General features: G+C 38.8%; 5 protein-coding genes across 7 annotated transcripts; 2 read left to right on the forward strand and 3 right to left on the reverse strand.

Annotated features, from left to right (window-relative positions):
* The first annotated feature begins 1,736 nt into the window (after positions 1–1,736).
* LOC113740089 (zinc finger BED domain-containing protein DAYSLEEPER-like) lies at positions 1,737–5,601 on the forward strand. Its single transcript, XM_027267597.2, has 2 exons — positions 1,737–2,003; positions 3,352–5,601. The coding sequence occupies exon 2, from the start codon at positions 3,361–3,363 to the stop codon at positions 5,383–5,385; it is 2,025 nt and encodes a 674-aa protein (XP_027123398.2). The 5' UTR covers positions 1,737–2,003; positions 3,352–3,360; the 3' UTR covers positions 5,386–5,601.
* Positions 5,602–5,709: 108 nt separating this feature from the next.
* Positions 5,710–8,648, forward strand: LOC140005137 (putative pentatricopeptide repeat-containing protein At3g15930). Its single transcript, XM_072045505.1, has one exon. It carries the CDS (start codon positions 6,346–6,348, stop codon positions 8,572–8,574), a length of 2,229 nt encoding a protein of 742 aa, XP_071901606.1. The 5' UTR covers positions 5,710–6,345; the 3' UTR covers positions 8,575–8,648.
* A 61-nt stretch (positions 8,649–8,709) lies between these two features.
* Positions 8,710–10,160, reverse strand: LOC113741537 (uncharacterized). The gene has a single exon (XM_027269073.2). It carries the CDS (start codon positions 9,859–9,861, stop codon positions 8,890–8,892), a length of 972 nt encoding a protein of 323 aa, XP_027124874.2. The 5' UTR covers positions 9,862–10,160; the 3' UTR covers positions 8,710–8,889.
* Positions 10,161–10,469: 309 nt separating this feature from the next.
* Positions 10,470–13,730, reverse strand: LOC113741990 (protein FAR1-RELATED SEQUENCE 6). Of its 3 annotated transcripts, none has more exons than XM_027269670.2 (2): positions 13,550–13,730; positions 10,470–12,611 (listed from the first exon to the last, which is right to left on the reverse strand). In XM_027269670.2, exon 2 carries the CDS (start codon positions 12,609–12,611, stop codon positions 10,602–10,604), a length of 2,010 nt encoding a protein of 669 aa, XP_027125471.2. In that variant the 5' UTR covers positions 13,550–13,730; the 3' UTR covers positions 10,470–10,601. The 3 variants fall into 3 exon arrangements, with proteins under 3 accessions (XP_027125471.2, XP_027125469.2, XP_027125470.2); XM_027269668.2 differs by having other exon boundaries at positions 13,539–13,730; XM_027269669.2 differs by having other exon boundaries at positions 13,497–13,730.
* A 543-nt stretch (positions 13,731–14,273) lies between these two features.
* Positions 14,274–17,226, reverse strand: LOC140005138 (protein FAR1-RELATED SEQUENCE 6-like). Its single transcript, XM_072045506.1, has 3 exons — positions 17,086–17,226; positions 16,467–16,582; positions 14,274–16,311 (listed from the first exon to the last, which is right to left on the reverse strand). The coding sequence occupies exon 3, from the start codon at positions 16,309–16,311 to the stop codon at positions 14,299–14,301; it is 2,013 nt and encodes a 670-aa protein (XP_071901607.1). The 5' UTR covers positions 16,467–16,582; positions 17,086–17,226; the 3' UTR covers positions 14,274–14,298.
* Positions 17,227–17,693: the final 467 nt, after the last annotated feature.

Below are 17,693 nucleotides of genomic sequence, written 5' to 3' on the forward strand. Positions count from 1 at the left end.
TGGGTTTGTTAGTGATGCACGTACATCATTATAGGTGCTGTAGGGTGCTCTGTCATTAATTAGTTATCACTTTTAGGTAACTACTGTTGTGTGTTTTTAGTTTTTACCCAAATATAAAAAGTCTTTGGATTATTGCGTGGTAGCTAGCAATTTTTCATATCTATCAACTACTATAATCTAGAAGCTAATCAACTTCAAGAATATTTCCCATCATGCCTGATGAGGAGTATTCTTGTGCTGGTAGCTTAATTTGCTTTTCAGTTCCTGCAACAAATTGGTACTATAAACTGCGTGGCCACGTATCCATCTTCTGACGATGATTGAGGGTTGCAGCCAACTCACTGTCACTTGCTAATTTTTCTGCGAGCTTTTGGCTGCGTTCGTCCAACCAAGTTGATCTTAATTTGGTACTATACAGTGACTTGAAAAAGGGTGTCACCATGACAAGCCCCTTTGTACTGTACGAAAGAAAAGATCCACTGTTTTGAGTTTTCTCACTAGAATGAATGATGATTTGCACCTTTTCACCTTCTGCTTGGCTGGAAACTTGGAAAGCCCTGCCAACAGGTCCTTGGGTACCGGTAAAAACGAATAATTATTAAGTGTGTTTGGATTGTAAGTTATTTGAAATATTTTTACTGTAGCACTTTTTGTGATGTGATGTATGTGAGATAAAAAGGTAATTGGAAAGATAAAAAGGTGTATTGAAAATTGTAATGGTGATGTCAGCAAATATATTTGGCCAAATAATTGGCTGTCCAAACACACTATTAGCCCACACCATTTGGATTACTATTATTATTTCTCGAAATTTCCGTACAAAAATATATTACTACTGTAATTTGATATATATGAGATGAAAAAAGAGATTAAAAAATATATTTAAAAAAATTTTAGAGAAAAATGCGTTCGGTACTGACCCAGGAATTATATTTATGGGATGAGATGATGGGTTAATTTAATGCTGCAAGCAGCAAACCTACAAAAGTTCTTCCCCAATCTTTATTATTATTACAGTACAAAAGTTCAGATTATTTTTCTGGTGCAATAATCTTTCAAACAGTTAAATGGTGGACATTAATCCAGTGGCCTGCTTCTTTTTAGTTCATCGGTTAAGACTCTCACGACTGCTATTTGATACTGCTAATTAATTTCAAATGTAGATCAAAGAAGCAACAAACTGATACCACTTATATTTGACGTTAGTCTCTCAACTCTTTCAATGCGAAGTTAAAACGAATAGAAAAGCTTTGACAAGAGAAGTATTTGTTAATACGTTATTTACCATCTCAAGCATAATCCAATTAGTGTTTTTAATCACATTCAATTGTTAGCCAATCCGTTTATATTTAACTTTTTCTCATTTTTGCAACCTAAAAGAGTACAAATCAGTTTCCGAAAGATTTTAAATCAAAGCAAAAAAGAAAATTTGAAGATTTTTTTTTTTTTTTTGGTTGAAGGAGTAAGGTCAACCACACTAATAATTGTAAGACCCCCACTTACAGTAAATATTAAAAAAAAAAAAAAAAAGACCCCACCAATTCACCGTTCCAAACTATAGACGGCTGAGAGCTCACGAATGACGGTGGGCTGAATCCTATGGCGGTTGTGATGGGTTAGACTTCCCGAGAAAGTCTTAAGGACTAAAAAGTAAAATAGGAAAATGCAGAATGGACCAATAGACTAAAGTCAAGAACATAGAAGGTCGGGTCTTATAAATAAGGCCTGAATACCTAAAAGCTCATAGCCGCATTGTATCAACTCAGCCCTGCTTAAAAAGGGTCCATTTAGGGTTTGGAGTTCTCATAATACCTGCACGGCTCAAGCCCATCTTTCTCTCTTCTCCCTCGTCCCTCCCTCCTCAAAAAAATTTCCCCCAATAATTCAAAAAATTCTGGTTTAATCCTCAAAACCTTAAACCCTAAACCCTACTCTGCTGCCTCGACGATTTCTTCCGGTCCTCCGTTGATTCTGATTTCGAGTTCCAACCCTCGGTCTCCAAAGTAAGTTCTTCTTCTCTCGGCGGTTTTGATTTTGCAACCGCTTGCAGTTATTCTGTTGGCGCCTTTTTTTTAATCTTTTCTTTTAGATTTTCCTTTTGTTATTTTTTGGGCACTGAATTTGACAATGTTGGAACAGATTTCTGGGTCTTGTGTTTTAGTGTCACTTTGAGTTTCTACGAATAGATTTTTTGGGTTTGACATATTATATGGTTCATATGTGATTGTCTTGCGCGCAATAGTTTATTCTTATTCTTCAATTTGGTTAAAAGAATTTTCTTTTTCTTTCCCCCCCCGCTATGACTCTTAAATTTTCTTCAGGTATTATAGGTTTTGGCCCCGTCCTGGCTTTTTTGCGCTAAACTGTAATTTGTTCTCAAACTGAACTGCTGTTTATCGATCAAAAGACATGTCTTTCATGTTGTTTTATTGGTTGCTTTTGTATTTTATAGCTGACAAAAAGGTTTCTTTGTGTCATATCTATTGTGGGGTTCATATGCCTGTTAAATTTTGTTTGCTGCGTACCTGTCTTTTATGTTGCTTCATCGGGTGGTTTTGAATTTTATGGCTGGCAAAAAGGTTTCTTTTTATCTTAACTATTTTTCTTTGGGGAACTGGGGATTTATGGGGCTCTTAAATGTTGTTTGCTGCTTGTTTGCTCACATTATAGGCGGTGAATTGACAATTTATCAATATGGATACAGCGTATGTATGCTAATGACTTTTCTATCTTATGTAGTAAAAGATGAGAATTGAGGCAAGTTATAGTTGCTATTCTTGCTTACCTAGGAAAACAAGGGATGGAGTTTGTGATTGGCTACTTATTATAGTCTTGTGATGTCAGATATGGTATTTCACATGTACTAGGTCTTTTTATGTTATAGGTCTGTGAATGGCCGAGCCTATGGTTGTAAAGCTCAATCTTTTGAACAGAACAGAAAATGTATTTTTGTTCTGCATTTAAGAATGTTTCTGTGATTTTGTTCTGTCTAGCCTAGTTATTACCTCTTTTATTCTGAAATTCTGTTTCTATAAATTTTCTCTAGGATCTTCTTAAGCACACCTTCTGTTTCCTTGGCCTGGGACGAGAGTGCAGTTAATTTATAAATGTATTAGGTCTTCTAAATCATGATTTCCCTGCAATACTTAAACTCTAATTTTGTAGCTGCTTCTGCTCTTGGATTGATATATGTCAGTTACTATCCTTACGCAGTTTGCTAGCTGTAGTTATATCATCATGAAAACTAGTATTGAGGTGTATCAATTAGACTATGCCATCATTTTGGCCTAGGAGATTTGGTATTTGATGGGAATGTACGCCATCATGATTTTTTTGGGATTTTTGTTTCAGGGTTCATTTATGGCTGCCCTTATTGACAACAACGGAACACCAAATTCAGATGCACAACCCAATAAGCGCAGGAGAAAAAAGTCTGTTGTTTGGGAACACTTCACAGTAGAAAACATTGATGCAGACTGTACCAGAGCCTTTTGTAAGCAGTGCAAAAAGTCATTTGCCTACATTACTGGTTCAAAACTAGCTGGCACAAGCCACCTCAAACGGCATATTGCCCTAGGTATTTGTCCGGTGAGCAAGCTTAATAAGGAGAAAAATCAGTCATCTCCCTACATTCCAAACCCCAAAACCAATGGCTCAGCAGATGCTGTTGATAGAAAAAGGAAGAGGCGTAGGGCTACCTCTGGACTCACAGCCATTTCCTTTGATCAAGAAAGTTGCAGCCATGAGATAGCGAAAATGATTATTAAACATGATTATCCACTTCACATAGTGGAAAACCCTGGTTTCGTTAGGTTTGCACGGGCTCTTCATCCTCAGTATAATTCAGTTAACATAAACATGATTGAAGCTCATGTAGTGAACATCTACTTGAGAGAGAAGCAAAATCTTTTGAGCCTTCTTGCTGGAGCTCCCGGTCGCATTAGCCTGAGTTTGGATTTGTGGACTTCAGATAAAACTGTAGGTTATGCAATTTTAACAGGGCAGTTTGTTGATTGTGATTGGAACTTGCACCGGCGGATCCTTAGTGTTATCACGTTGCCATTTCCTGATTCAGAATCTGCCTTCAATCATGCAGTTGCTGCTTGCTTTACAGATTGGTGTTTTGAGAACAAACTATTTACCCTCACTCTTAATCAATCCTTCAGTAGCGAGACTATTAGAGCAAATCTTAGAGGTCTATTATCGATCAAGAATTCGGTTATTGTCAATGGTCAACTGATTATTGGCAGCTGTTATGCTCATGCGTTAGGTAGTACTGCACAGGATGCGTTGTGGTCAATGAGGAACACCCTTGAAAAAGTCCGTCGAATTGTGAAGTATGTGATTACTTCGGAAGTTCATCGAGAAAAGTTTGCTGAAGTGAAACAAAAGCTTCAAGTGCCCAGCACAAAGAGCTTGGTCCTTGATGACCAAACCAACTGGAATACTACCTATGAAATGCTATTGGCTGCTTCTGAGTTAAAGGAAGTGTTTTATTTCTTAGATATCTCTGATACACAGAACCAAATAATTCCATCAATGGATGAGTGGAGGGAAGTTGAAACTCTATGCACATATTTGAAGCTTTTACATGATGCTGCCAGCATTTTAACTGCCGAAGTTAACCCAACTTCAAATACATTCTTTCATGAAGTGTGGAAAATTCAGCTTGAATTGATGCATGCTGCCAGGAGCCCAGATCTGTTTACTAGAAACCTGACTAAGCCTCTGAAGGATAGGTTTGATAGGTATTGGAAGGACTGCAACCTAGTTTTAGCTGTTGCTGTTGTCATGGATCCCAGATTCAAGATGAAGCTTGTGGAGTTCAGTTTTTCCAGGATCTATGAAAATGAAGCTGAAACTTGGATCAAGCTTGTTGACGAGGGACTGCATGAACTCTATCTTGATTATGTTCTGGAGTCACTTCCTCCACCTACATTCTTGGACGAAGCTAGTGAATCCATCATAAAAGCAGAGATATCTCAAGATGATTGTCTACTTTCAAGTGCTGATGGTCTTTCCGATTTTGACATCTATATCTCAGAGATCATGAGTAGCAACCAGATGAAATCAGAACTAGATCAGTATCTGGAAGAATCTCTTTTGCCTCGTGTACAAGATTTTGATGCTTTGGGTTTGTGGAAGTTAAATAGATTGAAGTATCCAACCCTATCGAGAATGGCATCAGATGTTTTGTCTATTCCCGTCTCAACAGTTGCTCCTGATTCCGTATTTGATACCGCAGAGAGAAAGATGGATAGCTTCCGAAGCACCTTAAGCCCAACAACTCTTGAAGCGCTTGTCTGTTCGAAGGATTGGCTCAAATACGAATCTCCAGATACAAGTTTGGATATGCAAACTGCAATTGTTAGTGTGGAAAGATAGGTTTTTATAGGTATACATATTGAAGTTTTTCTCGTATAGATTTGTTCTTTTTCGTTAATTCTTTTCTAAGTATGGCGTATTATTAGTCATTCCGTTTTCTCTGTCCTCCACTTACTGGTCGTTGGAGGTGTTAAATACTTGGTACCTTTGTATTTGATTTAGAGATTCATTCTTTGATTCTGCTGGTCAATACAACATAAAGAGAAATTATACTAATTGTTTCAAATTGGATACATCTATCTGTTCAAAATAACTTTGGATTTCTACTAATTAAACTTGGAGCCTATTCGACAGAAACCTTTGAAGCCCAAGCCAACAGAAACAAGGACGGTGAAAGATAAAGTAAGTGTCCATTTACATGGCAGGAAATGATGATGGACGGGACACTGAGATGGCTAGTTTCGCCCCTTTTTGCTCTGGACTCGAAGATAGACATGGGTTTGAACAAGGAATTCTCAATTGCTAAGCACGGTCGTCTAAAAATTGCAACTTTAGATGTTCCTGCTTTTCTAGAGCGATCGAGTTTAATGCCCAAGAAACAAGTAACTGGAGCACACATATCACCTTTTCAGATAGAAAATCAATCGTGGAGAAGGCCTTTAAACTTGCTTTCTTAGGCTATAAATAAAGACATTCATACTCTGATACCTCGGTTAGAACAACTGCAAGTTCTCTGGGAATTGCTCCATTTCAAATTGTAACGCTCGGATGTAAACATTTAAGACATTCTCCAGCTTGCTCACCAAAATGTTGAATTATTTATGGCCCCCAACTTGTATTTCAACCAACTGGTCAGCCCTCCGTCACCCAAATTACTGAATACTAATATACACAACTCAGATGGCCAGGAAAAGATGAAAAAAAAAATACAGAACAGAACTCATTCGACGTTTTCCAGTTTCACCTCTGGGTTCCATAGCATGCCACTCCTTCCGCGTCTTAGGAGGACTGAATTGCATCATGCACCATTTGTACTCTCTTATGCACAATCGAGCTGTCAAAAAGACTATTTATTTTATCTCAGTTTCTACCGCTTACCCAATTCGTAGCCTGCATACCGCTCCAGCAGCCCATCAAAATCTGGGTTATCCCTTCCAAAACAGCAAAACCCTGGACCAACTCAAGCAAATTCACTCCCTAGCTATCCAGAAAGGCTTAGCTTTAGACGTTTCAGCGTATTCAAAAATCATTTCTTTTTGCTGCGCTAAAGATGCTGGTGACATGGATTATGCTCTCCACGTATTTGACACAATTCTCGAACCAAATGTCTTCCTCTGGAATACAATGATAAAGGGTTATTCCCAAACCTGTTATCCTGAGTATGCAATTGTTTTGTACAAGAAGATGTTAGAGAGGAACGTGAAACCAGATAACTACACGTTCCCCTTCTTGCTCAAGGGGTTTAATCGAGATTTTCCCTTGGAATGTGGGAAAGGAACACATGCCCACATATGTAAATTTGGTTTTGATTCTAATGAATTTGTTCAGCAATCTTTGATCCATGTCTATTGTTTGTCTGGCCAGATTGATATGGCTCGGCTGGTTTTTGACACGAGTAAGAAAAGTGAAGCAGTTACTTGGAACACAATGATTTCTGGATATAACAGAATGGGACAATTTGAGGAGTCCAGAAAGCTTTTCAAAGAAATGGAGAAGAGAGCGTTGCCCACTTCAGTGACTCTTGTTTTGGTATTATCAGCTTGCTCAGAGCTAAAGGATCTGGATGCTGCAAAACACGTTCATCAGTGTATTCAAGATGGCAGGATTGAGTCAAATCTGACACTGAATAACGCTCTAATTGACATATATGCAGCTTGTGGGCAGGTGAATGTAGCACTGGGTATTTTTATTAGTATGAACAACAGAGATGTAATATCATGGACAGCACTGATCAAAGGGTATATCAATGCTGGGCAAGTTGACAAAGCACAACGATATTTTGATCTGATGCCTCGAAAGGATTCTGTTTCTTGGACTGCAATGATTGATGGGTATCTCAAAACCAACCGATTTAAAGATGTCTTGTTGCTTTTCCGTGAGATGCAAGCTGCTAATGTTGAACCTGATAAATTTACTATTGTTAGCATCATCACTGCTTGTGCACACCTAGGTGCCCTTGAACTAGGGGAATGGGTGAGAACTTACACTGACAAATTAAACATAGACTGTGATATACATGTCGGCAATGCTCTTATAGACATGTATTTCAAATGTGGAGATGTGGAAAAGGCAACTAGGATGTTTCACAGAATGCCCCAAAGGGACAAATTCAGTTGGACTGCCATGATTGTTGGTCTTGCTACTAATGGGCGTGGTAGAGAGGCTCTTAATATGTTTGCGAAGATGCTGAATGTTTCAGAGACACCTGATGAAATAACTTATATAGGCGTTTTAAGTGCTTGTACTCATTCTGGCTTGGTAAATGAAGGAAGAAGTTTTTTCATCAGTATGACCACCCAGCATGGAATAGTACCTAACGTGGTGCATTATGGGTGCATGGTTGATCTTCTTGGTCGAGCTGGGCTCTTAAAAGAGGCACATAAGTTTATAAATGATATGCCAATGAAAGCAAATACAATTATCTGGGGAGCTCTTCTCGCTGCTTGTAGAGTTCATAAAGATGTAGAGATGGCTGAAATGGCAGCCAAACAGCTTCTTCAGTTAGAACCTGAAAATGGAGCTGCCTATGTTCTCCTATGCAATGTATATGCTGCTTGCAAGAAGTGGGATAACTTGCGCGAGTTGAGAAGCGTTATTATGGAAAGAGGCATCAAGAAAACACCAGGCTGCAGTTTAATCGAGATGAATGGTGGAGTTCATGAATTTGTAGCTGGAGACACATCCCATCCTCAATCTCAAGAAATATACTTGAAGCTGGAGGAGATGACAGAAAATCTGAAATTGGCAGGGTATCTCCCTGATACTTCAGAGGTGTTCCTTGACATTTCAGAAAAAGAGAAAGAAAAAGCAGTCAGTCGGCACAGTGAGAAATTAGCTATTGCCTTTGGTCTGCTGAGCTCAGGACCTGATGTAGTGATCAGAATAGTGAAAAGCCTAAGGATGTGTACAGACTGTCATCATGTAGCTAAGTTATTGTCAAGTATTTACGAGAGAGAACTGACTGTAAGAGATCGAACTAGATTCCACCATTTCAGGCAAGGGTCATGCTCTTGTAAGGATTATTGGTGAGACATGAAACGACTTCCCTAATGCATCATTGTACAACTTTCCTCCTTATCCACAAGCAATCGCGCTATTACCTAGCCAACTCTTTCTGACTATAGCAAGTAAATGTGATTTAATAGTAGCATCTCACTACGAAAGTAGTTCACAAAGAAAACACTATGAAGAAACTACCCCATAGAAGGGCAAATTACAACTGGTAAATGTAATGCTCTTAGCCACTCAACTATATAGAAATATACTACTAAAAATGAATTAGACCAACAAGTATACTTTGATAGACAGCAAAAAAAATCCCCCAGGAAGAAGAGACAATCCCGTTCAATTAGAGCCAGGATCAAGTACAGGAAGCCTGCAATGAAGACTTATCGACTTGTCAGTTTGACGAGTACCAGGAACAAAGAACTGAAAAATCACAGTCAAGCAAGCACCCTGTGAAGTAATCCCATAGAAAGCACAATCAGGCTTCGCCAAATGACACTGAAGACTCTTGAAAAAATGCTTGACACTAACTTGCACAATCATTGCATCACCTCTCTGAATAGCCCTTTGGGTCCTAGTCTGAGCACTCAAATTCCCTTCCCCACGAGGCACCTCAGCCTGCTCACCTAAAACCAACAGCTTCCTAAACTCGGCTCCTAACGTAATCAAAGTTGTTGAAATTTGCAAATGCAAATCCCCGTACTTGCTTATAGACACGTTCATCACATCACCAACATGCTTCATCCTATCAACAAACTGCTCAAGCTGATTCATATCCCTCACTTTAACCAAAGTCCTCGGCATTTCTTGTGCAGTATCCAACGCAGCTTGAAGCTCTGCCATGTCAGCCCTCGACAAAGGTTTCGAAATGGGCACATCTTGAATCACAGCAGACTTGTACCCTTTAGTCTCAAATGTCAAAAAAGGCGTTGGCTGCTGAGAATGAGCAGGCAATTTCTTAACCAGTCTAATCTGAATCTGATTCGACACCACCCCACCAACGCCATGGCTACTAAATTCAGCATAAACGGTAATAATGCTGCGAAGGGCACGGTGGAGGAGGGAAAGATCAATGGCAAAGGCAATTCTGTCTTCATTTTGGCTAGAAATTCGATAATCTTCGAAAAGGGCTTCTTTTTTGAACTGGGCTATGGATTGGATCCCATCACCGTTAAGGAGATTGTGGAGGAAAAAGAAGTGATCTCTAGTGAGGTAAAGATGGCAGATTTTTCCCATCTTGTCTAGGGCTGGCAAAAATCTTTTTTCTAATAAGTTTACACCATGGTCGGTTAAGTTTGCCTTGAACTTCATCTTTTCTTGCTGATAATGGTTTTAATGGCCCTAATATTGATGGCGAAAGGAAGATTTTTTTGGATTGAGTGATTGACGAGTTTCGAATTCTTAGGGTTTTGTGGAGGGGTTTTTGAGCAGTTTAGAGATGGCGGGAGAAATACGAGTGAAGACTAGAGAGGGAGGGACAATGAAGTCATCACGCACAGCAGCAAGATCCATGGGAAAGAAGGGAACGAGTTATTATAGTACTCGCACCCTTTTAGAATGTACATATCTTGATGCTTTCGGTACAAGCACGTAGAGCTGTAGTCTGGTTGGGTGTTTTTCTGGATATGCCATGGAACAGACGGCATAATTGTACACGATACAAGAATGCAGCAAACTTTTGCCAAATCTTTAATTGATTGTTACTTTTCTTCCTAACCTTTTATCTTTAATGTTTCAGTTTTTGTCCCAGTTTCACATTTTTCCCTTTTCGGCAATATTAGCACTTCTTAATTTTTTTTTTTTTTTCAGTTTTCCAAGTGAGATTCTTCCCTTCAAGGAAGCTGGCATTTTGTTAATACTGTCGCTTAATTAGAGATGTTTGTGTCTCTAAGCCAATTCTACATATTACAAACATCATCTACGTTACAGGCTTTGAGCCGCATAATGCACCATCTATGAGTGTGTGTAACCAAACAGAAGTACGGATTCTACAAAATAGACATTCAAGAGAGACATAGGAAGAGAAGATACAAGGATATAGAGTCCTAGAATTAGACCAGATGATCGTCTTGAAGACGAATCTTGCTGAGTATATCATCCAATGCTTGCAGGGTATACTTGTATCGATCATGAGATTTCCTCCCTTCTTCGACAACCTTTGTGATGCATTTATATAGGTTATCATACCTGTGAAGTGGGTTGTTACTGTCAATACCGTCGTAACCATATTCAAAATCATAATTGCGATGAATATCCTTTCTCCATCTTGAAAGGATGTATTGAGGCGGGATCTCCTCCACACCATTCTGGTTTAAAACACAGAGTGCATGCCTGCACAAATAACCTTTGAAACTAAATAAACCACATAGGCAAAGAATCTCCCCATCAGATGTATTGTAAGAGACCTCAAAGTCTCTTGTTTCCCTCCTGTTATCCTCAACTTCAGCATGTTCTGTGACTAGGTAACTTATGACTGATCCATCCATGCTCATCTGCCTAGGATTAAAACAAGAAAGCATTCCCACCACTTCTTCTTGAAACTTCATAAATATGTTGCTTGTGTACAACTTTGACAGCTGCAACTCCAAATAAAATGTTGACTTTAACATCCCACAAGGATTTCTCGATTCCATGTCAGCCATTACCTCTCTTTGATCAATTTCTTTGAGAGCTTGATCATAGCTATTGAGAAAATCCTTCAAAGAAGTGTCTTTGGACAAATATCCCTCAAAAGGAGAAGTAACTCTTTCACTTTCTTTCATGGGAAACATTCCTGCCAGAAATGTCTCCTTTATATAGACCGGGACCCAGTGCTTACGGTCTTCATATAATGTTTGAAGCCATTTATGATGCCTAATTCCATGGCGATCCATCATATCCTCCCAGGCTGCTTCAAAATCAACTGCCCTAAATGGGTCGTAAACTAACCTAGTAAATGCCTCCATAACTGCTTCACATTCACTCACTCCTCCAAGTTCATGTGGAAGTTGCTTTAAGATACTTGTCATATAAATGAAATGAGAAGCTCTGGGGAAAACTTCAGCAAGAGCAATTTTCAAGGATTTATTTTGGTCGGTGATGATAGCGTGAGGAGAGCGTCCTACCATGTATGTTAGCCATGCCCTAAACAGCCATACATATGACTCTACATTACCACCTGCAACCAAACCGCATCCTAGTAGCACAGAGTGTCCGTGGTGATTAACTCCAGTAAATATCACCAATGGCACCTCATGCTTGGTGGTTAAGCATGAAGTGTTGATTACAACAACATCACCAAAATAACCATACGTAGCTCTTGACCTTGCATCAGCCCAGAATACATTCCTCAGACATCCTTTCTCATTTAAATCCATCACGTAGAAGAAGTTCAGATTCATCAATTGCTGATGAGTGAAAAACTTATGTATTGATTGAGCATCTCCTTGCTTAAGTCTCAGCTGATTATTGAACTGATCAACATTATTCCTGAGTTTACCTTCGTCAACATTAGCACTTCCATTATACTCTCTATCAATAATAACTGTTCTGAACAACCTTATCTTCTGAATTTCTTCAGGACCATCGACCTGCAGGGGCCTTTTGCTTCCAAGGCCAACATTCCTGTGAGATTTATAAAATTTCCCACTAGTTGGAGTGAGTAAATGGTTGTGTTCAAGTTCCACTTCAATTACCCACCATCTCTTGTTCTCCATCAACCTGAACTTTATCATTGCAGGGCAGCCAGTTCTTGTTTGTGGTCTTGGTCGGTTTGCTTCAGTTTTCTTCTTGAACCCTGCGCTGCTGCAGCTTAACTTTCCCCTGTATTTCTCTTTGCTCTTTCTGTACCACGTATTGCTAACTCGGACTCCAAATCCTTGCTGCTGAGCATAACAATTGTAGAAGTAATAAACATCCTCATAGGTTTCAAACTCCATTCCAACAGCAGGAGGCAGGGGATTTTCCCCCTGAAGGACACCAGCCTCACCAACGTATTCAGTCATGGCACAATCTCCATCAATCTCAAAATTCTCTGCCTCATCATCATACACAGGCTCACTATTGAGTGACACTTCGTCCATCTAAAAAGTAACAAAAAGGGAGAAAAGAGTATTAAACAAGACCAGGCACAAGAAGGGGGATAATCATTATAGCCCAGAAATTACATGAAAAGGAACAAAAACGGTTAAAAGCAGCATCTTTCAATGCTGTGCACTACATGCATAAGAACCAATGGTTTTCCTCTCCTTGATTGCAAAAGAATCACCAACAAAGAAACCTTCTTGTGGTATAAGCCCTTCGCAGTTAGTATCATTGGCAGGATTATTGTTCACCATTTTTTTCTGAATTTTCACATTCGAATCCATAAAATCCATTAACTTGTTGAGATGGCATGAAGGGCATGAGAGATTTTGAAATTCTCATCACTACATTTGCAGCCACTGAAGATAAATATAAAATGGATGAACGCATAAATGCAAGCCAGAGTTTCTGACAAATTATCGGCTGAGAAGATTCTAGTTCGAAAAATTAATCAAGCTTTCTCATTCTTGAACTACATTCGTCTTGTTTCTTCCCTTTTTTGGTCAGTGCAGCCTTTTGATTTGCTCAATCGCAAAAATCTTTAGTTAATTGCTATATCTCTTCAGTTCCTTTAATCAAAACATTACCATAGAAACAAGGTCCAGACTTGATCAATGCTTGAATAAAATGTTTACCAAGACAACTGATCCCAAAATTAGCCACTTGCATAGTTCAAGCACCTATAACGTAAATAAGTCACGATATAGAAGTAAATTGCATAAATTTAACAGCAAAGTGCAGTCCGCAACAACTAATTTGGTTAATTCTAGACACAAATGTTAGTAGTTTAAGCTGTCCATGAAGAATTAAAGCAAAAAAACAAAGAAAGTTAAATTCTAGAAAAAGATACCAGCATTATAAACATCTGGGTTCATTTTAACTACCTTGAAAAGCACAGAAAAAGAAAGTGTTTCAGTTGGTCTTACTGATGGGGGACCTTGCCGGAGGAGACTGCAAACCGGTGGAGTAGCCGAGGTTCAAGCTTTCAGCTTTACATGGCTATGCGGGTGCACGGAAGCCACCGTACCTCAGGGATTTCTTTAACAAGTCTAGGCAAGATGTACTTGTTTATTATTTTTTTGTGGGCATGGTGGGTACGGAGGCCTACAATGAGTTGCATTTTTTTGTTTTTTTTTTTTGAAGGATGTGAGTTACTCTTACTCCAGTCAAATCTTTAGGACAAGAAACGGTTCAACAAAGTCAGACCGGCACAGCCCAATAAAGAGAATGACACCCAAATGCTAATTCAAATTAGTTTTTTTTTTGGAGAATAATTCAAGTTAGTTTTGACTAGTGTGTTTGTATAAGAGTTTTTCTTTCTTTCTTTTTTGAATCTCAGTAATATATTATTATCTTCCAAATCAGTAAATTAAAATGGATGTCATTACCTTACTTGTTTGCCTCTTTAACAAACCGATTCCGAACTCGTTTTGGTGTTAGAATTACACCCCGTATGAAACTTTTCAAGTACTGCACCGTACACATATCCGTTTGAATTGCATTTTTCGACATTTTTTATGAAAAAATTACTGTAGCGATTTGATGTATATGAGAGAAAAAAGTAATAGAAAAATGTGATCACGGAAAACGACGCAATTTTCTGGTAGAAAATGGCAATCCAAACAGGGCCTAATAAACATAACCCTCGGAAGACAAAAATGTTGGGAATAAGTAAAAAAGAATATATCATTCAATCTTATGTTCAACGTTATGAACTCTGTGTAATGATTCTTCAAAAGCTTGTAATGCAACTTTATAATGTTCCAAGGAGATCACTCCTTCCTCTACAACTTGCAGTGCGCTTCTGTACAACTGACTGAACCACTGAATCCCTTCAGTAGCAACAGCATTGCCGGACCCCTGTTCCGGAATGTGCAGACGCTTGTAGTCCTTCTTCCAACGCGGTAAAATGTATTTCAATGGGATTTCCTCCACCCCATTGAAGTTCAGAACGCATAAAGCATGCCGGCATAAATATCCATAGAAGTTGAAGCAGCTACAGATGCAACGAACCTCAGCTGCTGCTCTATTATACAGAACTTCAAAGTCTCTGATCTCTCTTCTGTTTGCCTCCCCCATAACACGCTCCTTCACCAAGAATATAACTACTGGCCCCTCAACGTGTAACTGTGTTGTGCTAAAGCACGAATACATCTCCTCCACCTCCAATTGGAACCTCTTAAAAACTTCTCTAGTATACACTGTGGACAGCTGCAACTCAAATGAACATCTCGTTTTTAATTCTGGATTTGAATTTCTTGAGTCAATATCTGCAAGTACTTCTTCCTTGTGCTTTTTCTGTAAAGCTAATTCATATTTGTCAAGGAATTCCTTCAAAGGTGTCTGCTTGTGTACATATTTATCAAAAAATGCATTCAAGGTCTCACCAGGTCTTGCAGTAGCCATACCTGCAAAAGTAGTGTCTTTTAAGTAAACTGGAGCCCACTGAGATCTATCTTCATATAATGCCCGAAGCCACTCATGATCAGCAATTCCAAAATGCTGGATCATAAATCCCCATGCTGCTTCGAAGTCAAATGGTTTCAAGGCCTCATAAACTGCTTTACACAGTGCCTTTCTGATGGCATCATAATTGCGGAGTCCTCCCAACTTTTCAGGGACTTTTCTCATGATGTGTGACAAACTGAATCGATGTAGAGATTTTGGAAAGACCTCAGCAACAGCACTCTGCAGAATCTTACATCTATCAGAAATTATGGTGTGTGGATGATGTCCAGACGTGCAAGTGAGCCACGCTTTGAACAGCCAGGTATAATAGCCAGTCGTCTCACCTGAAAGCAGGCCACAACCCAGCAACACAGGTTGACCATGGTGATTCGTACCAACAAAAGCAACAAGGGGAATCTCATATTTGTTTGACAAAAATGTATTGTCAAGAAAAATCACGTCACAAAAGTAGCCACTAGCAGCCCTTGACCGAGCATCCACCCAGAAAAAATTCCTGATACAGCCATTATCATTGAGATCCATCAAGTAAAAGAAATTTGGATTAGTCAACTGCATTCGACAAAGGTAATTGTAAATGGCTTGTGCGTCACCCTTTTTCAAACTCAGCTGATCAGAATGATCAGAAGAACTTCTGGACTCTCTCACGGTAATATTTGAATTTCCATTAACACCTGCATCAATTACAAGTGCTCGATACAACTTCACTGTCCGTACTTCTGAATCAGAGCTTGACTGCAACTTCCTCTTGGATCCAGTGCCCATCTTCTTAACAGCCTTGCAGATCTTTGAACCTAACAAATGGTTGTGTTCAAGTGTAACTTCAACAACCCTCCACCTTTTAGAATCTACTATTCTCATTCTTAGCATTGCAGGACAACCAGTTCGGGTTTCCTTCCTCAGGCGGTTTACTTCTTTAATTCTTTTAAAACCCTGGCTGCTGCAACAAAGCACAGCACCATACTTCTCCTTGCTATTTCTTTTAAACCATGAGTTTTTCACTCGAACACGGAAGCCCATCTCCTTTGCATAGCAACTGTAGTAGTTATAAGCATCCTCATATGACTCAAACTCCATCCCTACAGCAGGTTCAACAAATTCCTTTCTTCCATCAGGAATATCATTTTGAATATCCAAATCAGCTCTTTCATCATCAATTTCTAGAAAAGTCTCACAGCCTTGTCCCTCAATTGCCTGCTCGCTGTTAACACCGTTAACAGACACTTCTTCCATCTGAAAATTGAAAGGAAACCAGATGAGTATATACACTCCAAAAGTTTTGATTCCCATAACAGTGGTAAAAAGTCCTCTAATATAAATTAACAATATTATAGAAGATTAGGGATACAGAATTCACGATATACAAAACAAAAATGAAAAACCCCTACCTAAATAGTGAAAACTACGGTCTGCTGCTGCAGTTACAGAGTTCAATATCCAAAAGTTTGCGTGATATCCAGAGATGTTCCTCTTGTTTCAACATTGATAATCCTGAAAGGTCACACTGCGGACACAAACACATCATAGCCAATGTATGTGAGTAAATTCTACACTGTAGTGCCAACGAGACAAGATTCACAGAACAAGGAAACCTATTCTCCAGATAATTGACAAATTTCAAAAATAGGATTAGCCAAACTACAGTGAAAGTTCAACTTATTCCTCCCAAGGAAAGACTGAAAATTTATTTTTCAAATAAGATTCGGTACCGTTCCGGCAGCCAAAGATTCCATTTTAATACTGAATTAGCCTGGAGAAATTTAAACATTCACTGAGGAAAGTAAACCTATACTAGCATACATATTAAAAGGTCAAAAGGAGATTTAGTCCTTGGCCATTTATCAACTATTACGCTGGCCATGCAGTGATAGCTCCCAGAAGAAATTAAGCATTTCAATGACTTTATATCTCGGAATATAGTTCCTGATCTTTACCAGTGTTGAGAGGGGAAAAAAAGGAACTTTTGAAAGGAAATCATATTTAAATAGAGAATGATCTTGCACTTACTGTATATTGATCGGAGGTAGCGAACAGGCCGGCCGGAGGGATCACAGGTGCTTCTCCGGCGAGAGTGCCTGACAGGTTCGTCGAGACGGTCGCATGGTCGAACCAATTTAGCCTTTTTGTCGAACCATATGGCGGAGGAGTGAGGATGGTTTGATCCGGTGGGTTAAGAGTTCACCATGCTATGCTAAGTTCTTTTATTATTATTATTATTACTGGTGTCCAACGAGTAAAGTTAATTTTCTACTTTATTCATTTCTTCATAAGCAGAAATGAAAACTTTCATCAATTTATTTAAACATGTTCATGGACAGTTTCAAAACCGCGATTCTAATTTAAAAATTGATGATTTTGGTTCTTCTCAAATGTGAAACGTGAACCAGACAACAGTTACGATGACAGTTCTTAAACTTTCGGTTTTAATCTAATTTTGGTTTTGGCTTTATTCCAGTTATGGTTCTGATTTTTTTTTTAATTATGATTCCAATTTCTTAGTTATATTTAAACACCTGTTGTTATAAAATTGATTCTAAAAAATATGACAACGAATGAAGGAAACAAAAAAAAAAAAATTTATTATATTGTCATGTGTAAGAAAAAAGAAAAATGAT

Source organism: Coffea arabica, chromosome 4c (assembly GCF_036785885.1).
Source record: "Coffea arabica cultivar ET-39 chromosome 4c, Coffea Arabica ET-39 HiFi, whole genome shotgun sequence".
NCBI classification, from domain to species: Eukaryota; Viridiplantae; Streptophyta; class Magnoliopsida; order Gentianales; family Rubiaceae; genus Coffea; species Coffea arabica.